Source organism: Gadus morhua, chromosome 2 (genome assembly GCF_902167405.1).
Source record: "Gadus morhua chromosome 2, gadMor3.0, whole genome shotgun sequence".
NCBI classification, from domain to species: Eukaryota; Metazoa; Chordata; class Actinopteri; order Gadiformes; family Gadidae; genus Gadus; species Gadus morhua.
Window position 1 is genome coordinate 7,154,393 of NC_044049.1, and position 22,887 is coordinate 7,177,279.

Consider the following 22,887-nt stretch of genomic DNA (forward strand, 5'->3'; position numbering starts at 1 on the left):
TGAGACGAATGAGAGAGAGGAACCAGTTTGGTTCGTTCGTCTTAAAGATTCGTTCAATCTAACTGATTCATTCTAACATTCTGGTAAATGCTAACAAAAATCCTTGAAAACGAAAAATGTTACGTCATCCTATCTACATAAACAAAGTGTCACATGAAAGCTAAGACTCCACGGAGTCCAAGGGTATGAATCCTTTTGTTTGCTTATTTCGAACAACTACGTGAAGGAAAAAGGTCAATAACATACTTTTCCAAGTTACTAACACACACACACACTTCAAATAATATCAGAACAGATCAGCTTTTCTATATTTTATCTAAAATGATTTTATAACATTTTATCACATTAGCTATTTGTTTAACGCTTCACTTTATTTGTTTCCAACCATTTTACATTTAATGAACTGTTTGCATGTTTACTCCATTCAGACTTTTGAACTGTTTAAAATCCCTTCACTTGATTTAAGCCATTTAACATTTCTTTATGTCTTAAAGTATGTGGCTTTACTAAACAAATGTTTAACCTCACTTTGCACTACAGCACTTACCACATTTTCAGCAGGAATTAAATTTAATAGTTTTAAAGTATGAGCTTTTATTGACCCAATTATCGAAATAGCTATTGAACAGCATTTAGTACAGATATGTCCAGGTTATTTAAAGCTTTGAGCTGGTTGAAATCTTCCACATTTGTACTTTATTTCTTTGTTACACACAAGCTATTACTTTAATGCCCCAGAGGAGCCTTCACTTCACAAGGTCCTTCATGATTCGGAGCGAAGAGCTCTTGTAGCCACCGCCAAAGTGGTTCCAGTGATTGAGGTTGTGAAAAAGTTGGTATAGCTGGTTTCTCTGCGTAAAGCCAGGCGCCTTTGGAACGTTCTCATGGTATGCGGCGTAGAACGAGCTGCTGAAACCACCAAACATCGCCATGATGCCCAGCTCGTACTCAGAGTGGCCGTAGAAGGAGGCGGGGTCGAATATGACTGGTCCCTCTGTGGTCTGGGCCACGTTGCCTCCCCATAGGTCTCCATGGAGGAGGGCGGGCACAACCTCCACTTCAGTAAACAGCTGCGGGATCTTCAACTTTATCGTCAGTGCAGGAAGTAAACAGAAAAGCTTAACGTCAGAGGAACAGCTCAATAATTAAAAAAAATTACGTTAAGAAAAATTATGAACGTATACTTGTAGATGGGACCATAGTTCCCTTGCTTCTCTGTCACCACAAGACTTTTCCACCATGTTTAGTTGATGCTGTAGTCTGTGTCTGGAGTAGAACGTCACCCAGTCATCCTGCCACTCGTTTTCCTGCAAAATAATCACCTGATAAGTGTAGTCTCCCTGCAGATGAGATATAAGATATAACATTTATGGGACACAGCTAAACGATGATGATTCACGTTGTCACTATGAGTTACATTAGGACATAATTATGTGAAAATGGCCCATTATGTCTGCACTCAGAGAAAAATTGGTTTATTTTGGATTCCGAGCAACCGCATCGTGCATCACTTGCAGGCGGACCTATGCTCTGCCATCAAAGGTGACCTCGGCCGAATCTGGAAGCCAGGAAACAGCCCAATTTGTCTTTGTGAACAGGGTCCTCTTTACCATAATTTACCTGTGGAAGGTAACCACAGCAAGTAGCGACATGGAACCCATATTTTTCAACGAGAGGCATTTCAGAAAGCCCTGCTCCTTTTCCTGGGAACAACCAGAGAGACTAATTAATAATCTATATAGGACAGCTAGATAACAAAAGTCTAAAAAAGAACATTTTAAATGCAGCAGCAGAGCAAGCCTGCTGTTCAACCAGCCAAAGCAGTAACACTTAAATAATTTCCCTCCGCCAGCTCACTAAAGCCGTGGCACCAGTTAGAGTCCTTGATGTTGACCTTCAGGGTAGTCACAGAAGCACCTATTAGCCCTTGGCTCAAGGTTTACCTTTGCAGTCCACTCATGCAGTCGTTATGTTGTCCAAAACTACCATTTAAGCTGAGCCCACACTCATGTGTATGTTGTTTTTAGGATCTGCTGAAGGCTTCTAAATAAAATCCTAAAAATAAAATTCATTAGTAATTACCTACGGTTTGTTGTTCTCTCATTTGCTTATCCAGACTTCTCTTGTTGTGAAGGTGCAGATTTGCCAATTTCTCTCCAAGCTGTGTGGAGTACCTTTTGGACAGACAGCAGTGTGTACATTGAGACCAAAATCCAATTAATAAAATAATGTTACATTGATTTTTCAATGGTGCAATACGTTCACAACATGCCTCTCACTTTGTCAAACCTTTCATGTCCAGGTGTTCCATGACAAACGCAGATCCCCCTGTGTCCAGCTCAATGACTTTCACAGGCTTCGGGACTTTAATGGTTTCTGTTTGTAAAATAGCATCCAGACTTGCCATTTCCCCATCAAACATCCGTTTCGCCTTGATAAAAAAAAAAAGACAGTTAGCATAAGTTAATTAGATAGCAGAAGTACAATAGCATTAGACTTTTACCTTTATTGTGATAGCATTTGTGCATGTGATGCATACAAAAACAAAATTAAGAACCTGACTCTTGTGATTTATCTTCACAAAAACTCTGCCATTATCAGTATCATAACTCTGGCCTTCGCTGATACAGCCCCCTCCAGAGTATCCAGTATACTTCAGCATTGAGGTTCCAAGCTCCTTCTTCAACATAGCCTCCATGGCAAGTCGAATATAAATACTGATCGGCTGGATAGATATTCCACGTTTCTGTCCTATCACTGATGAAAACCTAAAAAGTTCCTCTCGAATAGAATATCTATGAGGATATTTCAACTTATCCTCAGTAAATATGATGGGCCTACATTAGTCACAGTTATTTTTATTCCGGTTTAGCTTTGGTCAACAGAAGTAACCAATTAGAAGTAGCATTTGAGTGATTGACGTAAATCTTACCCTATCACAGCCTGAGCGTAAAATCACGTGGATATGGATATTACCACGGCAACAGACGAGGCTGTTTATCGTGTGCGCCATGGATGTATGCTATCACATTAGCATGACTGTTATTCCGAATCCCATTGCAAATTAAAGCACTTATTGGGGGGGAATGTGGAAATGTGTCTGCTTCTTGGAGCGACTGGTGTTGGAAAAACGCTGCTGGTGAAACGTCTCCAAAATATCCTTTAATTGGTCAGTCTTACGGTATAACAAGCGAACTACATAATGTGCGTGACTCGTTTGTGTACATTTCCGACCCGTCTACCCCAACGTTAGGTCAGGTCTTGTTGTTATTCCTAACCCGTTACATCTACAGTTCACTTTACGCGATGGATCGAGTGAAATGGGAGAACCACCCGTTACTCTGCCGACTGTGAGTAATTCAGCCGTGATGTTTTTCTTGTCGTCTTTTACTTGACACATGGGGAGTCACGGCATTTGTCGTCCTGTTGTATCTGTCATCCTGTATCTCGCCACAGGTCGGCACCAATCTCACAGATTTGACGCTGAAGAGAAAAAAGGTTACAGTGAGAGAGCTGGGAGGCTGCATGGGCCCCATCTGGTCCAGTTACTTCACTGACTGCTCCAGTGTTATAGTTATGTTTCCTTCTACTTTGCTTCTTTTTGGAAAATTATTACCAAATTGACAGTTACCTATCTGAGGTTAAAAAAAAGTAAGAAGATTAATTGACAGGAATTGTTGTGCCTTGTCCTGTAGTTCATGGTGGACTCCGCCAACATATTCCAGATATCAGCATCCTGTATCCAGCTGTTGTCGGTTCTTTCTGCGGAGCCTCTACATGCTGCCTCCGTACTGGTTATTTTCAACAAAAGGTGACCATGCCACCATGTGCATGAACACTACATGTAACAGATTGACCATCATCACTATAATAAAAATAAATAAAGTTAGGACTGATGTCTATATTGAAATATCAAATATATGCCTTTGCAACCTGATGGATGTTAAAGTTGACGGTGTCCCTTTTATTCCCCCCCCCCCCCCCCCCCCCCCCCCCCAGGGACTTACCTTGTACTATGGGTCTAGTCGAAATGAAGTCACTGTTCAGAATGGATGACATCATTGCATCTGCCCCTCAGCCCGTAACGACACTGGAGGTCAGCGCCCGCTCTGGACAAGGACTGAAAGAGGTGCTCAGCTGGCTGGACTCAAACACATCAAAATGACCTCATCAGGCATTATTTAAATCCATCATAATTGACAAACAGCTGTTATGGAGACAGGAACTGATGTAACTGGTGCTCGTTCTTCCAGAGGAATTGATCAACCCCCCCACAAAGAATAATTTCGCACATTGACACACAAGAAATGACAGATAAAAATGAGATTATTCCTCACATATTGTTTTTGTTTAAATGGGAGGCTGTGAAACAGAAAATTAACAATATGATGATACTCTTTTCTGTATCAAGCATTCATTCATACATACCATTTTTTTGTGTATCAGAAACAAATGATCAAATTATTTATTTTTTCATATTGTTAAACAGCTCTTTATCTGTTCAAAGATAACTTAAGTAGTCTTTAAATCATAACTGTTGTTTAATGTGTGTATACTTTCCATCGTTCTTTGTTATAAATAACTGAGCTATCGATGCTGAGCTGTATTTTGAGCTTTACTGCCTAAGATATATAACACAACAATATACTACACAATATAATACATTTGCCGACATGGGATTTATTAATAATGGTAGTAAAGGGAGGTGGAGTTAAGAATCGAGTTATGGTTACGCAATTGAATACGATAAGCTCCTTTCTGTATGATTGTTACTAGTTTATTACATTCATTTTTCGTATATAATTATGTAAATTTTGTCGGTTTTGTTGATATGAATGCTACCCCTCAGCCTAATGCATACCAAAAACAATAATGTGTACTAGTGTAAAATAATAATTAATATTCTATTATCTATAAAGTACCTAGCTGATTCCTATATCTATCCTACAGTTTAGCAAAACTGATGACTTGTGAAATCAACGTTTCAATAAAATGGGTTGAAGGGGACTGATAAAGTCGCTGAAGCTGTCTCCACCAGGGGGCGTAATGTACTTGGCACAACCAAAACATGGCGGTGAGTGCAAAATGAACAAATAAGAAGCAGCAAAATAAAACGACTAATTACAAGGTGGTAATCATACCCTTATATTTGATATCAATTGTTGTCAAGGAATGAACAGTGAGTCATCACATTAAAACGGTCCTTTCCCAAATTCCATCCCATTGTGTGAATCCATGGTAACTCACTCTCGTATTATGATTTACCAAAAGCATCTTGACCAACACCAGCTCCATCGAAGTTAATGTTGAAATTGAAGTACATAAACGACAAACTGTGTTACTAGCTGGTTGTGATGGCAGGTGCTGTAACATTCACCCATCTTCTAATATCTTCCCTGACCAAGACTCAAGAAACGTTAAAGCAGCTCTCCTTTGTTTTCAATTCAAATTATGCACAATGAAATTAAAGCAGGCATATCTGGCAGATGATCAGTGCTGGATAGTACTACAACCATCATACAATACAGTGAGCTTGTATGTCAATTGCCAAGTTCCACCAACATTTCACAAAGTTGTGATTCAGTGTAGGTTTCTACGTAATATACATAATGTACATTAGTATTAGTATTCATGTTCTAATATGATTTTGTTAAAACACTGATTTATCTGTCAGTCAAGAGTAACCTCCCCTTGGTTTATCAAGAGAAGAAACAACCTTAACATAATAGATTATACTAAAAGGCAAGGGACTTAAGAGTTATATTATTATACTGAAGATATTGGCAAAGAGGAAACAAAAGGGTTCACAAGGGTAACTATTTTCCTTTTTGAGAGCTGGGAAACCCAGCACAGCCTTTGGGCATTCAGTCGGTGTTTTTTCCGAGATCAAAAACGTTATCCTTCTTTTAGGACTTGTTGTTGTGGTGACGGTCGGTCGGTTGGTCCTCATAGAAAAGGGTTTTGACTGTGCTGCTCTGACTGTGACCCCAGAACGCTGGCGGATAAGAGGGGCAGCAGGGGCTGGGGGAGGGCCCCTGCAATATCCAGGGCCCCAGCCTGGCTGGGATGGGTTAGAGAGGTGGGGAGGCTGGCCGCCTGGTGGCTCGCAGGCAGGGGCAAAGAGGCGCTGTAGGGGAGTGAGCTGGCGAAGGGCACGGGAGAGTTGGAACTCGAACCCATTTGGTTCAGAGTTAGTTTGGGCTGTTCCGCTTGGAAGGGATTGTTGGGTGAAGGGGAACTCACACCTAGGTAAAAGAAACAAAAACAGGCAACAACGTTTTCATTGGATCAAGATTACGAGGCACTCTTCAGGGTTAGGGATCAACGCTTGGCTATTATGGAACCACCTACTGGATAGAAAGGGGTTCATGGCTTTGGCCGGGGGGTTGGCAGGGATGAGGGCGTCCAGGTTGACCAAGGAGGCTGCAGTGGGACCCAGGAAAGCCTCGGGGGTTCGACAGTTTCTAGGACTCGGAGCCGCCAGGCTCTCCTCCAGGCGGGACAGGTCAAACAGCTCGGGACTGCCCCCCCCTCGTCCGTTCATGTTCATCTGGCCTCCGTCCATGGCCTCATCGAACAGATCGCCATCTACTGAGGGAAACAGAGACAGAGTTGAGGGAAACTTCATTAAGTTTCTTCCCCTTCCGGAAATGTGAAACCACGGCGGAGCCAAGTCTTCCCTACCTGAAGGGCTCCAGGCTCGGGGAGAAGGGGCCTTGGCTATAGCAGGATCTGCTGTTCTCTCTGCTGGCATAGAAAAGGAAGGCAGAGGCAGCCACAAATCAACCAAAAGGCCAATCTACATCCCAAATTGTAATTAGCGCGGTTTATTATCTAGGCACAGCCAAATTCTTCTTTTATTGAGAAACAAGATTCAGATTCAAGATTACGTAATTAATCCTGGCAGGAAACTGTAAGAGTGCTGTGTCTTAAAACGGGTCGCATGGCAACACTTCTGACCTGTGTGAGCTGGGGAGGTCCATGCTTGGCCCGGGGTATTTAGGTTGGAGGCGTTCCTTGGGCTATCCCAGTGGTCGGCAGGGGACTGGCTTCGTTCCCAGGGCGGGGCGGGGCTGCTGGAGGCAGGGGGTGCCAGCCAGGGGGCCTCTCCCCTTGCGCTGTCTTCTGGAAACACCAAAAAAATGGGGTTTATTTACACTGGATCACATCTATTCTTCCATTGTGTTCATATCCGCATACCATTTTTTCTTCGGTTACAATGTGAGGCAGTTCAGCGTACTTTTTCCATTGCATGTGTGTTTTTTTTAATTTGTGGGGGCAGAGCAGCTAAAACAAGAAGGCCTAGTGGGAGTATCAATGTCAATGGGAATATCTAGTGGGGGGAGAGCATTGTGTTGCTAGGGTAAAGTCAATAGGGGTCGGACATGGCTCCGCTAACGCGCGGCTCACCCAGTGAGTCCCAGGGGTCTCTACCGGTCAGGCGGGTGGCCCCCTGGGGCTGAACGTCCCCCCAGGGATTGGTGCTATGGGACACATCTGGCGGCACGGCGAAAACATCCACAAGATCCATGAAGGCAGTCTAGACACAAGAACACAAAAACGTGTTTTTTTTTATAAGATTTGTTTAGACTCATGATACTTTTATGATGGGCTTTTATGAGTATGGCTATAGTACGGATTTGAAATGCGCTGTGGATCACGTAATAAGTCTCTAATGGCTCATGGAAAAAGCTAATAAACACAAAATAGCTTTGATTGATTCTGGTGAAATAGGGTAGAGTCGGCGCCTCTTACCCCGCCTTTGGATTCCATTTCCCGCTTGCTCTCCTCGAGAGCTTTCTGGAGCAATGACTCGTCTCCCTGGCGACTGCGCTTCTCCTAATGGGAAATCAGACACATGGATGGTGGTTAGTATGATGGGGGGCTTCAGGCTAAGTCACACATTGTCCTATCCATATTTATGAATCAGTGGAAGCTCAGTCACCGATTTAAATAACAAAATAACACAATATAGTACTGCATGTGTGGTAAAAAGCTGTGTGCTGGGTTCTCCCTGGCCGAAGGGTCGAAAGAACAAACCAATCACAGAAGTTTTCTATTTATGTTTACTATTCTCCCGTTATACATTTTACACACAATTAACTGCTGAAATGACCTGACATAATTAGCGGGTCTGAGCTACATTAAAGCTGACTACTTCTGTTTGCTGTATCTCTACTGTTTTCGTTACACATTGTAGTTCCACAATCATGGCTTCCCACACTCTCCCTTTTGTTACCTTTTTAAATACTCTGTAATATTGCTATGTAACCAGAACACATGGCTTGTTGAAAATATCCCTTTAATGACCATGATGTCATTGGTTTCGTTGAGATAACTCATTAGATAAATCAGCATTTAAAGCACGAAACACGAAAAATGAGTAAATGAAGTCCATTCACATACACATACATGTATGCTCGATAAGAGACCAGTGTTACTTTTGCATTTGAAGTGCTCGGGACGTCCCGCGGGCTCACTCAGAGTCTCCTATCTATCTGATACGCCGGTCCATCAAAGGGGTTCACAAGGAGAAGGGGGAAAAGGAGAAAGAGGGCGGAGCCCGTAAGAGGAGCCTTAGGGTTTACCTGCTGGTGCACCTCCTTGCTCAGGTTCAGGGCGATCTGAAGCTGTGTGTCATCGTCCATATCCCCAGCAGGGGGCCGGGGGGCCGGCTGTGTGGAGGGTATTGATCGGCGCGGAAGAGGATTGCCATCAGTCAAGTCAATTGACTAAGAGAAATACAATAAGCGCTTTCAAATTTGCATACAGGCATTGTATAGCATTGCATGCGGGCAGTTCTACAGGTGTTTTTTCACCCAAACAATCAAGAAATGAGGTGTGGGGGTTTAAAGCACCGCAACCACACACAAGGGCTCAGAAGAGTTTCTGAGGCTGGAGCTTCAGAGTAACTCAGCAACAACAACAACAACAGAAGAATGGGTGCATTATTGGTTAGTGGTAGAACGGGCTCTCATCCAATGGGTATCAAATGGGCCCGAGTTAAATGAAACAATGCTGTCGAACGACGAAGGCGGGCCAGAGATGGTGACACCTGGAGAAAAGTGACGTTAGTAGCACATGCCCCGGGTTTCTGTGAGGGAAGCGGCGACGGACACCTCCAGAGTTTTAGTAGCATGGATGGGAGGCCACGTGGGAATGGCAGGGCAGAGTGATGGAGGCAAGGCAAGTGAGAGAGGGGGGGGATGAATGGAGGTGGGGTGGTGCTCCTTCGGCCGGAGCATCAGTACCTTCTTGGCCTCCTCCTTGCTGAGGCTCATAGCGATCTGTAGCTGCGTCTGCTCATCGATATCCACTGGAGGGGGGGGCTGGGGAGGCAAAGTTTGGGCGGAGGAAGGAGCAGAGGTTTCTTTTTAATGGGGAATACGCCTACGCCTGCAACAACTATTTTAGGAAGAGGAGGAGGAGGAGGGGTTAAAAAGCTTTCATTGGGGGCTGAAATGTTATCAGTGGATCAGTTTCAGGCTAGTCCGAGCTGCCTTGCGTTGATTACAGAGCCATTAAATGCCTGTATCGATTGCATAATGGTTCCTATGCAGAGAGCAGGGCGAGAAGGTTCAGCAGGGAGGACGCAACAGCCCTGCCCTTCCTATGAAGGGCAGGGCATCGAGGGTGCGGTGGGGACCAGGTCCCGGCAGGGGAGTGGATCAATGCGCCACATCCTGTCTGGTCTCCTGCACGTCCACCAGCCAGTGCACTTCACGGCATCGCCCGATCGCTGACGGCTCAGCTCTCTTAAGCATCGAGCACGTTCGAGAGAAAGAATCTCACCCTTTTTGTTTCTAAAAAGGTTCTGGGAAACGCAGGCCTTGGTAGAGGACAGGATTATCACCTGTGATTATGATCATGATGTACAGAGGATAGTGTGGGAGCATCTGGTGGGAGGTGGCTGGGTTTACAGCATTCTTACGCAGTGTGCTGTGCTGAGTCAGGAGTCTGTGTTTTCTTCCAGGCGTATGTACTGAAGGATCAAAGGGCTGGGTGTGTGTGCGTATGCGCGTGTGTGTGTGTGTGTGTGTGTGTGTGTGTGTGTGTGTGTGTGTGTGTGTGTGTGTGTGTGTGTGTGTGTGTGTGTGTGTGTGTGCGCGTGCGTGCGTGCGTGCGTGCGTGCGTGCGTGCGTGCGTGTGTGTGCGACAAAGTGCCTGCTTGTGGGTATGCAAATAGGTGTGTGCAAATGGAGGGGAGTATGAATACATGCAGGTCAGAGTTTCCTCATAGCATGTGCCTGCGTGTCGCGTCATGGTAACTGTAATGCGGCATGTGTGTCTCTGTGTGTAAATGTATGTGTGTGTGTGTGTGTATGTCTATGCCGGAGTGTCTGTATGAGAGTGTCTAGGGCCCCTTTTACACAGTGTTCCTGCGATATGACTGCAAAGAAGATCAGTCATTTTGCTGGCTTTGCATTATTTGGTGTGTGATATCCTACAGCACGCTATCTGCTTGCTGTAAGGTTATCTGCTAACAAGCCGGTTTGTTCTTCAGAGATGTATAAACCCCCCCCGGTGGTGGGTTTCACACGTAAAGGCTTAGTTATGGATCCACGTCGACGCAACGCAATGGCCCCCCTCAGACGCTTTGTCGCAGTCGTGACCCTGTTTTGGTTCTGCGTCGGTTTTAGTGAGCGGACCAATCACAGCCCCAATCACAGGAATGTATCGACACATCACACATTAGAAAACGCCTCGACGCATGGTAAAAATTGTTTGGGAGGCGCACGTCAGGCCCTCGCGGTGGACGCAAGGGGGGTCCGCAAGGACGTAATGGGACCTTAAACCCCTTGCGTTGCGTCGACGGGGAACCATAATCAGACATTAACACCAACCCCCCGTCCCCCCGTCCCGTTGCGACCCCACCCCTTTCTACACAGACGTTGATGCGGCTCTGTCGCTGGCTGAGTGTGAGAGAGTGAGAGTGAGAGTGAGTGTGAGAGAGTGAGAGTGAGAGTGTGAGTGTGAGTGTGAGAGAGTGAGAGTGAGAGTGAGAGTGAGTGTGAGTGTGAGTGTGAGAGAGTGAGAGTGAGAGTGAGTGTGAGTGTGAGTGTATGTGTATGTGTGTATGTGAGTGTGAGTGTGAGTGTGAGTGTGAGAGTGAGTGTGTGTGTGTTTGTGTTTGTGTATGTGTATGTGTATATGTGAGTGTGAGTGTGAGTGTGTGGGTGCGTGTGTGGGTGTTTGTGAATGTGCGGTCGTTTGTGTGTGCGTGAGTGTCAGCGTGCTTGAGCGTGCGTGCGTGTCTTTTTATCCCAGCGAGAGGTTACCTTCTCGCTTTCCTCGCGGCTCATGGCCAGGGCCAGCTGCAGCTGGAGCTCCTCCTCCCCGCTGGTCTGTGGCCGGGCCTGCTCCATGTCTGTGGTCAGGCGGGGCGAGGAAGAGGAGGCTGGGGGGGGGGGGGGGGGGGGGACAGAGGAAGGGCTGGTTCAAAACACGAGGACGTCTCCGACAGAATCATTTGGGAATGTATCGACACATCACACATTAGAAAACAACGACCACAACAACGACGACGGCGAACGGTCGGGGTCCCTTGTTGTTGTGGCTTTCGGGACGGGCGTTGTGTGAGAGGGTTCAGATGGGAATAGACAAGAGCCGACGCTGGGCGTGCATGTTAATTCGCCGCTCCATTGCCTGTTGTTTCAGAGCCTCCGCTGGCATCGCTTGCCACGGCCTCCCTGACTCAGCCTACACTGGGAACAATGCTGTGTCTGTTCGCACGGTCGGTGTGGTAAAGTAGGAGGGGAGAGGTAAAGGGGATGTGAGAGGGGCATGGGGGGGAGGTTGGTCACTGGGGCCCCCCCGTGTTATTACCCCAACTCTTGTGGAGGGGGGCTCAAGGACACAAAAGATCAAAGATCCAGGTTTTACTGAGGGGAAGTGGGTCGTGAGGGCGGTTGCCAGTCTAGATGGCAGAGCCTGGATCTGGGCCAGTCGGGCTAAAAGGAGACGCCAAGGCACACGTCGGCCCGGTTGGATCCTGAACCCAATTACTTCTGCAGAATTACCTCCGAAGCCCACCCTAGCTGGAATGCTCAATCCTGACCTCCACCTTCTCTGTTCTGTAAGCCCCCCGACCGACCGACTCTCTGTCCAACCTAAACACCCCCCTACCCTCTGTCCCGACCTCAACACCCCAGCCAACATCCACCAATCCATCCCAACCTCAACACCAGCCAACAGTCTGTCCAGACCTCAACAGCACCCAACAGTCTGTCCAGACCTCAACACCACCCAACAGTCTGTCCCGACCTCAACACCACCCAACAGTCTGTCCCGACCTCAACACCACCCAACAGTCAGTCCCGACCTCAACACCACCCAACAGTCTGTCCCAACCTCAACACCACCCAACAGTCTGTCCCGACCTCAACACCACCCAACAGTCTGTCCAGACCTCAACACCACCCAACAGTCTGTCCAGACCTCAACACCACCCAACAGTCTGTCCCGACCTCAACACCACCCAACAGTCTGTCCCGACCTCAACACACCAGCCAACATCCATCCATCCATCCCAGCATCAACACCAACGAAACACCACCCAAACTCTATTCCAGCCAACCTCAACACCATCTAACCTCAACCTAGGGTTGCTCCATTATGGAAAAAAATCATAATCACGATTATTTTGGTCAATATTGAACGATTATTTTTGAGCATGATGTATTGTAGTATTGATGTATTTATTCAGCATGTCTCTCCCAAAAAACACTTGGTAACTGAGAACTTTGAAATTTCGCCTTACAAGAAATACAATAAATGGTCAAAAAGAACATGTTCAAATCTAAAATAATGTACAGATATGTATCCAGCTGTTCTAGCACTTTATATAAAACATTTAAGAAATCGAAAAAACTAGATTATATTAGTTTTGTGATCGTTTGAGGCTAAAATCGAAACCGCGGTCATAATTCAATTAATCGCCCAGCCCTACCATCCTCAACCCCACCCTAATCTGTCCCGACCTCAGCATCCAGCCAACCTCTTATGCATCGGACCATCCGTAACACCATCCTAGCATTCACCCCCTACCTCGACCCCATCCGACTTGTAACCCATCTGACTAGCTAATCAGCCATTCCACTATTCATCTACAACCCCTATCATCCTTCTAATGTCCACCACCTGACAGATGGGCTGAAGTATCTAATGATGTCATTACGGGTCGCTCTTTAAAGTCTCCGCCATCGCCACCAGTACGTGCTAAGTGGTATTGTGCGGCGCTGCAGAAAACGTGTTATGTAAATATTAGCCCACATACATGCATACACACACGCAGAACACACACTAGCACCTGTTAGATCCAACCCAACTGCAGCAACAGAATATTTCTGTCCCTGCCATTAGTTCCTATTAAAGTGAAGCCATTTCTGCTATATGGACCTGTTTGGAATCCTGCCAATCAAGATAATGAGAGCTTTCAATCATGAGCAGTATTTGCCTAAATGTGCCTTCGATATACATTAATGTATGTTACCTTGCCTTTTAACTTCCATTAGATTAATTATGTTTCATCAGTCAGCATTTTTTTATCATATCAGGATGTCAGGACAGGAGTAGTAATGCTCGAGGATCAACACAGGAAATAGGTTATTAGAAGGGGATTATTCGATTATTATTATATTAGGTTTAGTGTCAATTTGGGTAGGCAATTTGGAGAAAGCCGCCTTAATAAGCTATCTTTTGAAAGTATCCAACCGGTGGTGTTGGTTTGATATATACAAAAGATGTGAACATTAGGAATGTAGTTGACAGTCAGAAGTCTTACAATTCGTCCCCGTTCAACCGCAGTGACACAGTTCTAAAACTGCATTTCTGCTATTTTCTGTTTAGTAGTAAACATGGTAAATCCCCCAAAAGCTTCCCCAGCACGGGTATCACTAGCCAAACCAAAACACAGAATACAGTATGTTTGTATTGTCACGTTATACTTTTTTTGGTTTTGTTTGCGTTGAAGGGGGTTATTAAAATCTCATATTAGCAGCACACCCTAGCAGTTACTTTTTGCGAGCCACTACACATGGCTACTAGGCCTGGTTACACATGCTTTGTAGAAAATGTAACAGGGCCTCCCCTTCATTGTTTTTCCAGTCCAGCTGACATGGCTATGACCAGGGGAATGGAGAGTGCTGATGGCTGCCGATTACGAGGGCAAATGACTGAAATTGAACAAACTCTTTGAATAAAGAAACTACAAACACTGTTCTAATAATGAATCTCAATAATAAGAATGGAAGCTGTGATTTTTCTGCTGAAACGACAGTAGCAACTCCCTTTATATGGTTGTCCTTTCATTTTAATGCTAACAAGTAACCAAGTAAATATTATAAATGGGTTTATGAGTTAAAGGTAAACCAATTTATAATGACAGATTTATAATAACCCATTTATAATAGGTTTACCCTTGGGTTGAGGTTATGTGTTCCGGCAAAATATTCAACCGGCAATATTGTGGTGCACAAGGACGACGATGACAGGTCAGCTGCTCAGCAAATGATTGACCAAGGTGTATATCTCAACGAATCACAACGACACTTACTTACTTAATTCAAACAATTAAGATGGAGCAAGGGTAAGTGGTTCCTTAACCTGACAGAGGTATTACGGCCTTAAGCAAGCTAGCTATGGACGCAACTGCATGAATGTTGGCTGTCCAAGATCACATCTAGGTAAAAATCGGACATATAGCACACCCTGAAACGCTTTGACTCACAGTGGAAGGAGGACGGGGAGCCTCTAGACCGGCTGAACTCCTCCGCGTGCCCCGCTCCCATGCCGGGATGGCTGGTGCGTCGGCCGGGGTACGGCGGCGGCATGGAGGAGGAACCCAGGGCGGCCGCGCCCTTGGCCATCCTCTCCTTGGTCTTGAGGGCCTGGCTCCTCTCCTGCTTGAGCTTCTCCTCGTCCCTGATGAGGGTCACCAGCTGCTTGGCCTTCTCCCGCACGTTGACGCCTTGGTCGCGGCCGTCCCTGTCCGTGAACTGGAAGTCCCGCAGGGTCTGGACGGTGAAAATGTTCTCGCGGCACTGCTGGGCCACACGCTCCGAGCCCGTCTTGATCAGGTAGTCCAGCAGCGTGAGGGCTTTGTAGACGTGGCGCCAGTTCTTCCCGTGGTCGTTGAGCCGCTTCCATATCATGCCCATGACCTCGGTGAAGGCGACCACGTTGAAGGTGAGGTCGGCGATCTCGGACATGAGCGAGCTGGGCGGTCCCCAGGGGTCGTTGGAAGTGGCCTCTCGTACCTTGATCTCGGCCTCCGAGTAGTTGTTGACCATGTTCTTCACCTGCCGGCGGAGCGAGGAGGTCTGCATGGTGGCGTGTCGGTGGCGTTGGACTGTTTCAACTTTAAAAAAAAAGAAGCAGGCTGAGGCACCGGGATGCAGAAGGCCGAAGTGCCCGGTCGTTCAAGGGAGAAGGGGAATAAAAGTGTACTTGGATGATCAGCCCTCCAGTCCGCTAGAGGAACGTAATGCAGTTGCCCTCCTCTGGAGTCGTTTTAGTGCAGTTCACGGGCAGGGTCCTGTTGGAAACAGGAAAGGAATTCACAACTTAGACTTGAGCTTATCGCGGCCTGTGAGCAAACTGAACTCTGATCAACAAATAGTACTGCTGCGTTTTCACCGCTCACTGACTACACTAAATGGTGCTACAGTCTCACTTCTCCCTGACCCATGAGTTGAACATTCTGCACATTCTGGATCTCCAATTAGGTTAAGCCGCTCACATATTCATTCATCGACTCCGTTTTTTATTACCAAAGGTTCGCCAATCGCAATACAACATGTGTATGTTACACAGGGTTAGTTATTTGTGTTATTTCAACATACTTTTCTTTCTTACTGAAGCGCAAAATGTGTTATTCAGAATCAAGGTGTTTTGGAATTGCAGGCAGGCGTACAACAGGGAAACTGTTGATTTTTCTTAAAGTGTTATCACAAAAGGGAGCCACCCATCCCATTTTGACCTGGTTACGTCATAACGGCAGCAGGAAGACATAAAAGCATTTGCAGGAATTCACAAAAGTCCCAAGTGAGAGCCCGGTTTACCTCAAACGCACCCATGCTTTATATACTGTTACAACCGAATACCAACGCGGTTCATGGATTATTAAAATTGAATTCCTTCAATCCAAACATTTCACATGTGAATAAAATGTTCTTGAAATGAATGAAAACATAGATGACAAGCCATTAAAACTTGCGTTTGGTTTTCTGTCTCATAAAACCGGGAACTGACTGCAAGATATGACTTGTGGTATGAGTGACTTGTTCCAGGACTTAGAATCCCTGACAGAAAACCTGTTATCTTCTTTCTTATCATTTGTAGCTTAGTGCCAGACCTTGGAAAGTACAGCATGGGATCTGAAGTTTGTAGGGAGGGGCCTTCAAATTTGTCAAAACAATTGTCATTGTTTCCGTTTCATTTTCTATTGGGGAAATAGAAATGAGGTCCCAAACAGGAATAGTTTACATTTCTATTTTACATATCTGACATATTCTGCACACTTCACACACTATGCTGCATTACAGCCAGCAAAGGTATCTGCTATCTCTTATGATATCAGCTGGCATTCTGTGCTGTAATATTATCTACAGTTACTGTGTAGGCTGAAGCAGAAGTTGCTGATAAAATAGGCTGCTAGGCTGACCAGCTCTCCTTCTCAAATGTCAACTCATTCAAAGCCAGTTCGAAAGTGAGAACTCTACATTAGTCTACGGGTGGTTTTGCAAATAAAAAAGATCACTGGAATTCCCCTGATGGACAAACTATCGGACTTCTAATATCAACCCAGCAGATGTGAGCTGGGGAAATAAAGAAAGAGTTGTCCTTTGCCTAATAAAAAACAAAAATAAACATGTAACATAACAGTCTGCCCCAGGAGAGATTCCTTGCCAATGGCTGCGGCCATTATTGTAGCGCCCACACTTAGGGCTATCAATTATTAAGTGTGCGGATAAAGCTGTAGCCTATGCTTTTGCGACGTCTACTGCTTCCTCACTTTGCCTAAAAGCACACTAGCCTACATTCTTTAAGAAACAGTAGACGGTGCATGGCGCCCTGACGAGGCCTATATAGCCTCAAACAAATACAAATAAGCCTACAACAATGACAACAATGTGATCATGACCTTTATTTCAACCCATGTTGTTTTATCTGGCATTTATTGTCAAAGTGATCACTGTAGGTTGACTACAGCAACAATAGTTATACGGTTCTCTTTTTGGGTATGCAGGTTATCGTGGGAATGTTTAAATCAACTGGACGTTGTAATCTACCGCCTCAATAATAGGCTACACCACCATTGATGAACATGTATGACCGTGTCCCGTGGATGTAGCCCCTGTCCCAAGTAGCCCCTGTCCCATGGATGTATTGTAGCCCCTGTCCCAGCTCGCTCGTAGCCTACCCATTGCGTCAGATGATGATCGCAGAGGTGAGCGAGCCATGAGCGGTACAAAAGCGTATATCCGTGACTCAGCTGTTTTTATTTGTTATTGTCCTAAGGACAAGTTCAAACGTAAGTATGGCCGAACAATCGAATTGGATGCAGAATCACCAAAAAAGTATTTCCGATTTGCCTTACCTTTAGCATTGCGTCTCGACGCTTTCCCAACTAGGGAACACTGTCGGTGGAAGAAACGCCTCCTTTCCACATCCTTCGCGGCTTTCGGTCAAAAATGACTATAAATTGTATAGTCAGATCGTGTAGGAAAAACGCCGAACGAGTACCCAAGTATAACAAACTTTACTATATGAACTCACGGTATCTTATTCTTTCTTAGCGAGCGCAATGTATCAAACTTTGAAGTCTGATCCCATAAAAAATAACACTGGCGCCGGAGTTGCAGAGAGAGGCACTGCCCTTCCCCCCCCCCTCCCCCTTCCTCCTCACCCTCACCGCCCCCCAATCCACACAGTGGAAATGGGACGGGGGGAGGCGGGGGGTAGAGAGGGAGGTAGACGAGGGATGGCCGGGTGCTCGATGCAGAGTCAGATTTAACCCTTTCGTTCTAGATTTTAAAGCAGGTGTGTTGAAGGGAAATAGTTGAACTGGTGAAGATGAGATAGGCCGGTGTGAAGATACGTAGACACATGTTATTGGTGCGGCTACTTCCTGTAGGCCCACAGTTTTGAATGTATTGTAACTTTTGTTTTCTTTCTAGTTATCTTTTTTCAAAGACGTATGTCAGTATGGCAAGTAGGCCTACACCAACACATTGGACAAACTTATTGAATGATAATGAGAGCAATCCCCAATAGGGGTCTCCCAAAGCATCAAAAAGGCTTTTCCTCCGCCTCTTCTCTTTACTTATTCATCCCCACTAATGGAAACAATCAGATAATGTCACATTGCTATGAATAATACAAGCCCACAATAAATGTGTCTGTACCCAGAGAATGATCTTCTCACTATGATTCATTGAAACCCTAAACGATATAAGAGGCACGCCTATTTTATTGTTGTGGCACCAAATCAAATAAAACATACAAATCATTGCTTGTCAAAAACGACTAAAGGTTAGGGGATTGGTTGCCATAAAGTTAATGGACTATTTAAGATTACACATAGGAAATGTATATAGTCACATGGCTTGATTCAACCGCTCAGGACTGAGTGAGCAGGATATTCAGGAAATACCAGCTCCACCTTGAACTGACAAAGGCTTGCAGTAAACAATGAAGTCATGAAAAAGGAAAAACGCCATCCTGTTCAATGCAAGCATGGCCAAACCGTGTTTCTACTTTGACAATGACTCATGAGATTACATATGATTGTATTACTTTTATTGATTTTTGATGGCACTCTCTCTCTCTCTCTCTCTCTCTCTCTCTCTCTCTCTCTCTCTCTTTCTCTCTCTCTCTCTCTCTCTCTCTCTCTCTCTCTCTCTCTCTCTCTCTCTCTCTCTCTCTCTCTCTCTCTCTCTCTCTCTCTCTCTCTCTCTCTCTCTCTCTCTCTCTCTCTCTCTCTCTCTCACCCCAAAGAGGCTTTGTGGGGGTGACTGATCATAAACATCAGCCTACTGTGTGTGTGTGTGTGTGTGTGTGTGTGTGTGTGTGTGTGTGTGTGTGTGTGTGTGTGTGTGTGTGTGTGTGTGTGTGTGTGTGTGTGTGTGTGTGTGTGTGTGTGTGTGTGTGTGTGTGTGTGTGTGTGTGAAATAAGAGAGAGCAATAAGAATGAATAAGAATCAATAGCATGTACCATTTACGTTTTTCTTACTATATGTATTAATGCATTTTATTCATAGTGGAGTGAAAAGGTGAGTTTGCATTGGATACTGCACCTTATCCCACCTAACCGTGGGTAATCTGTAGGCTATTTCTTTGCTGACCTCTACTGGTTATGATCGGAAATTATTGAGTAATCTTAACTGCTACTAGCTGTTCTTCTCTCACTAATAACCACCATTTAAGGTGCCATGCATGCACACTGCCCAAACAAACACCAATAATGCCAACGAACACCCACATGGGGCCGGTGTGTCAGACCCGTCGGTGGTTGTTGGCTGTTGTTGTCGGATTGCCTTGTTGGTTGCGGACGTGTCGAAGCGGTGTGGGTCGACTTCCGCCAACATACTGCAGTGGTGTGTTTATGTTTGGGCAGTCAGCAGACGCCTTCAAATACACTTGATGCTCAAATTAATGCTTGAGCACAGATATTATTTGTTGCAGTATTATAAGCACATAAATGGTTAGTAGCCTATAATTGAATAACAATTGTTACCATTAACAATTCCATGGAGTAAGCCATTTACTTGCCATTACATTTTTATCATTGTTACCAACAGTGCCATGAAATAAAACATTAATACCATTCGTTACCATTATTACTTACAATGAAATTGATTGTTGGTATACATTATTATTAGTTATTACCATTATTACTAACAATTCCATGGAATAATACATAGGCCGCCTATTTACACCTAACATTATTATTAACAATTAGGCTACATGGAATTGTACACTACTTTCAATTGTTGCCATTATTACCAACAATTACATGAAATTATGAGCATTCCAATACATACAGACCCCCTATAACATAAGGGGGCTTCACCATCATGATGCATTCCAAAGTATAGGCGACACAATGAATGACGCAGTCTCCATGCAATATGTCTCTACCTCATATGAGGACACGCAGCTCGTGCTTCAGGGGATGAAATTGGAATGCAGCGTTTCATTCTTTTCACAGGTGTCCCTCCTCTGGTGTCCTTGAAAATAAAATAAGAGTATAATGGAGTAAGCTGCACAATGGAACAGCCGCCTCCTTCTTTACGATCAACATATTCTTATTTTTTACCCACCATTTGAACCTGTTGGGTCTCAATGCAGAAAGACACACATAGCCTATTCTAATACATAGCAATGTTGAATTACATTGATTTTCATTGCATACGGTTGTTCTGCACTTTTTGAGTTTGTTCACGGTTTGCAACTTTCCCAAACAATTTTCCGTCAAAATCTTCACCTCAACTTCTATCAACCGCTGAGATTCCCAACTTTTCTAATCGTCGAAGCGGTGGTGTGATAGCGCCTTATGTCTGGGTCTTTTGGGGCAGATGGACCTGGTATGGATAGCATGTGAATCATAGGTCACCGTCCGGCTGTCTTCACACTACGGTGTGAAGTACGAGGATCTGGATCGACAGGCTTGTCGAGTACGGATGATGGGCTTCGTCCTGCTGTCCACGCATGCCCCTTCAAAATGTTGCGATGTAGGCTATTAGAAATCAAAACCTTTAAAAACGAAACTACGGTTCTACTATGCTATAGTAGGCCTATGCTAAACCATTCCAACATTTGATATTATGCTACACTTGTTGCCAACGTCCTGCCAACAGGAAATTACAATAAACAGCGTTTATATAATGTCCACCTACAACAATATGAACCAAAGCTGATGACGGATGCTCTTTGGCTTTGTGTGTGACTGTGGGTAACTGAATGTATGTGAATGTATGAGATAACAGCTCACCTCGTGTAGGAGTATTGTTAATTTTAGCTATAAGTCAAATGCTAAATATAGAAATACACAATTTACACAATTTAACAAAAACACATGTAGTCTTATATAAACCTAACTTTCAGATGCTTCAGTGTTTAATAATAGATTTGTATGCTGTCACAGAATAACCAATAAGAACCAGTTCTGTGTTCACTCACATGCTATAAAAGGAGCGGGGCTCTGATGCTTCGTGGTGACGCAGCAGCGACGCTCGGTGAGACTGTATAGGACACCGCGCGCACTGAACCCTCAGAACACTTGCTGCTCAGTCACGCTCTACTTCCACACCTGGCCTGCCCAGGAAATGCTTGGGAAATGGAGATGAACGCAAATGAAAAGTTGTATCTTTCGGCTGACGGCATCTCTGAACCTTGCAATTCTTATCCCGGGCATCACCCATACCGCTTGACTGGAGGGAAGAACCTTACGCACAAGAAAAGTGAAAGTGTGTCACCTAACCCGAAACGAAGCCTGCAGAACAAATGCCAGTCGCAATATTCCAATTCCAGTGTTGCCATCTCAGATATAGGTGCAACCATGGCAGACACGGGCATGCTGAAAACGGTCAAGGCACGATGGAGACAAGACAAGAGGGATTGCGTCGGATCCTCCAGTGCTGATGACGAGAAGCGTTCTTCGTCCGATCAACTCCAAAAGAAACCAGTTGAAGATTTACCCAAAACGCCACTTTCCAGTGAGAACAGTGGCGACGGGACGGTGCCCCCCGGACAGATCAAGCCGAGGAACTGTCGGCGGATCGTAGTCCTGGGCGCGCCAAAAGTTGGAAAGACCAACATCGTCCGTCGGTTTCTGGGGGACGAGTTTGACGAGCGGTATGTGCCGACGACGGAAGACTTCCACAGGAAGATGTACCACATCCGAGGGAAACCTTATCTCATCGATGTCCTGGACGCGGCGCGGGAAAGAGAATTCCCCGCCAAACGGAGGTTATCCATTTTGACAGGTAAGAGCAAGAACGCGCAATATTGCAATGCAATATCTGATTTTACTGAATAAATTTGACTTTAAACACATACATTGCACATTTTCACATTCAGAAATAACAAATTAACTTAATACTGGTGTTTTCTTTGATTGACAGGTGACATTTTTGTGCTGGCGTTCAGCTTGGATGACCGAGACTCGTTGAAGGAGGCGCGCAATCTGCGCAACGAGATCATCTCTAGCAAAACAACTCTGATGAAATCAAAGGACTCCCCGAGGGTACCGATTGTCATCTGTGGCAATAAAGTCGATCTGGCCGCGGGGAGGGTCGTGAGCCGGTCGGAAATCAGTGAAATCCTCGGCGAGGACGCTGCGTACTACGAAACGTCGGCCAAAGCAGGCTCAGGACTCGATGACGTGTTCAGGGCGCTCGTGACGTTGGGTGGGCTGCCTGCCGAGATCATTCCGTCACAGCATCAAACAATATCCCTCCACACCTATCAGTCGCTTTTCTCCAACCAGAGAGCGGTGAGGAAGATGAGCAGCGAGGTCCCGATGGACGGGCCGTGCGCCGCGCTCTGCGCGTCGGCGCGCCGCCCGAGTTTCAACAGTGACCTGAAACTGGTGCTTGGATCAAGCAGCAGTAAGAACAAACCCAAGAAGTGTCAGATTCAATGAATTGAGAATCTTCTTAAACCAACATTGTAGTAGTATGCTACGATATTATATTATGTAAGGAGTTATACTCTTTGGCGTCTGGCTGGACCGATGCTTCGTGTTTCTTTTTTGTATTTGCACGTTACGAATAAACTCTTATACTGATTATCTCTCTGTGTTGTCGAGTGTTTGTCCTTCATGGGTCTACTGCACTTATACAACAATGACGTCACCCCAACAATGCATTTGCCGCCCGGAAA

The 22,887-nt window shown here is 45.3% G+C and overlaps 4 protein-coding genes across 16 annotated transcripts; 2 read left to right on the forward strand and 2 right to left on the reverse strand.

Moving 5' to 3' along the window:
- Positions 1-352: 352 nt before the first annotated feature.
- fn3krp (fructosamine 3 kinase related protein) lies at positions 353-2,879 on the reverse strand. 4 transcript variants are annotated; one of them, XM_030337328.1, is made up of 6 exons: positions 2,504-2,878; positions 2,280-2,431; positions 2,083-2,174; positions 1,621-1,703; positions 1,185-1,307; positions 353-1,085 (listed from the first exon to the last, which is right to left on the reverse strand). In XM_030337328.1, the coding sequence occupies exons 1-6, from the start codon at positions 2,696-2,698 to the stop codon at positions 747-749; spliced, it is 984 nt and encodes a 327-aa protein (XP_030193188.1). In that variant the 5' UTR covers positions 2,699-2,878; the 3' UTR covers positions 353-746. The 4 variants fall into 4 exon arrangements, with proteins under 4 accessions (XP_030193188.1, XP_030193192.1, XP_030193203.1 ...); XM_030337332.1 differs by having other exon boundaries at positions 2,558-2,876; XM_030337343.1 differs by lacking the exon at positions 1,621-1,703 and having other exon boundaries at positions 2,087-2,174; positions 2,504-2,879.
- A 91-nt stretch (positions 2,880-2,970) lies between these two features.
- On the forward strand, positions 2,971-5,007 carry arl16 (ADP-ribosylation factor-like 16). 3 transcript variants are annotated; one of them, XM_030337370.1, is made up of 5 exons: positions 2,971-3,155; positions 3,292-3,350; positions 3,457-3,573; positions 3,696-3,811; positions 4,000-5,007. In XM_030337370.1, exons 1-5 carry the CDS (start codon positions 3,095-3,097, stop codon positions 4,163-4,165), a joined length of 519 nt encoding a protein of 172 aa, XP_030193230.1. In that variant the 5' UTR covers positions 2,971-3,094; the 3' UTR covers positions 4,166-5,007. The 3 variants fall into 3 exon arrangements, with proteins under 3 accessions (XP_030193230.1, XP_030193220.1, XP_030193237.1); XM_030337360.1 differs by having other exon boundaries at positions 2,972-3,155; positions 3,286-3,350; XM_030337377.1 differs by having other exon boundaries at positions 2,973-3,169; positions 3,294-3,350.
- Positions 5,008-5,121: 114 nt separating this feature from the next.
- Positions 5,122-17,906, reverse strand: epn3a (epsin 3a). Of its 8 annotated transcripts, none has more exons than XM_030337282.1 (11): positions 17,600-17,906; positions 14,729-15,535; positions 11,280-11,398; positions 9,252-9,329; positions 8,589-8,732; positions 7,756-7,839; positions 7,411-7,540; positions 6,961-7,122; positions 6,685-6,747; positions 6,352-6,591; positions 5,122-6,245 (listed from the first exon to the last, which is right to left on the reverse strand). In XM_030337282.1, the coding sequence occupies exons 2-11, from the start codon at positions 15,324-15,326 to the stop codon at positions 5,947-5,949; spliced, it is 1,917 nt and encodes a 638-aa protein (XP_030193142.1). In that variant the 5' UTR covers positions 15,327-15,535; positions 17,600-17,906; the 3' UTR covers positions 5,122-5,946. The 8 variants fall into 8 exon arrangements, with proteins under 8 accessions (XP_030193142.1, XP_030193158.1, XP_030193150.1 ...); XM_030337298.1 differs by having other exon boundaries at positions 6,961-7,125; positions 8,589-8,675; positions 17,600-17,905; XM_030337290.1 differs by having other exon boundaries at positions 6,352-6,588; positions 6,685-6,744; positions 6,961-7,125; positions 17,600-17,905.
- Positions 17,907-21,196: 3,290 nt separating this feature from the next.
- rasd2a (RASD family member 2a) lies at positions 21,197-22,789 on the forward strand. Its single transcript, XM_030345193.1, has 2 exons — positions 21,197-21,989; positions 22,128-22,789. Exons 1-2 carry the CDS (start codon positions 21,341-21,343, stop codon positions 22,646-22,648), a joined length of 1,170 nt encoding a protein of 389 aa, XP_030201053.1. The 5' UTR covers positions 21,197-21,340; the 3' UTR covers positions 22,649-22,789.
- Positions 22,790-22,887: the final 98 nt, after the last annotated feature.

What these genes read in the sequence shown, in the direction of transcription:
- arl16 (XM_030337360.1), top strand. Translation starts at nt 3,095, where the DNA reads ATGTGTCTGCTTCTTGGAGCGACTGGTGTTGGAAAAACGCTGCTGGTG. An exon ending in GCTGGTGAAACGTCTCCAAA is followed by an intron (nt 3,156 to 3,285) that starts ATATCCTTTAAT and finishes CTAACCCGTTAC; the next exon opens with ATCTACAGTTCACTTTACGC. An exon ending in CTGACTGCTCCAGTGTTATA is followed by an intron (nt 3,574 to 3,695) that starts GTTATGTTTCCT and finishes CTTGTCCTGTAG; the next exon opens with TTCATGGTGGACTCCGCCAA.
- rasd2a (XM_030345193.1), top strand. Translation starts at nt 21,341, where the DNA reads ATGGAGATGAACGCAAATGAAAAGTTGTATCTTTCGGCTGACGGCATC. An exon ending in GAGGTTATCCATTTTGACAG is followed by an intron (nt 21,990 to 22,127) that starts GTAAGAGCAAGA and finishes TTTGATTGACAG; the next exon opens with GTGACATTTTTGTGCTGGCG.
- epn3a (XM_030337256.1), bottom strand. Translation starts at nt 15,326, where the DNA reads ATGCAGACCTCCTCGCTCCGCCGGCAGGTGAAGAACATGGTCAACAAC. An exon ending in AAATGGAATCCAAAGGCGGG is followed by an intron (nt 7,541 to 7,755) that starts GTAAGAGGCGCC and finishes TCTTGTGTCTAG; the next exon opens with ACTGCCTTCATGGATCTTGT. An exon ending in CCGAGCCTGGAGCCCTTCAG is followed by an intron (nt 6,592 to 6,684) that starts GTAGGGAAGACT and finishes TGTTTCCCTCAG; the next exon opens with TAGATGGCGATCTGTTCGAT.
- fn3krp (XM_030337328.1), bottom strand. Translation starts at nt 2,698, where the DNA reads ATGGAGGCTATGTTGAAGAAGGAGCTTGGAACCTCAATGCTGAAGTAT. An exon ending in CAAATGCTATCACAATAAAG is followed by an intron (nt 2,432 to 2,503) that starts GTAAAAGTCTAA and finishes TTTTTTATCAAG; the next exon opens with GCGAAACGGATGTTTGATGG. An exon ending in GAGAGAACAACAAACCGTAG is followed by an intron (nt 1,704 to 2,082) that starts GTAATTACTAAT and finishes GGTTGTTCCCAG; the next exon opens with GAAAAGGAGCAGGGCTTTCT.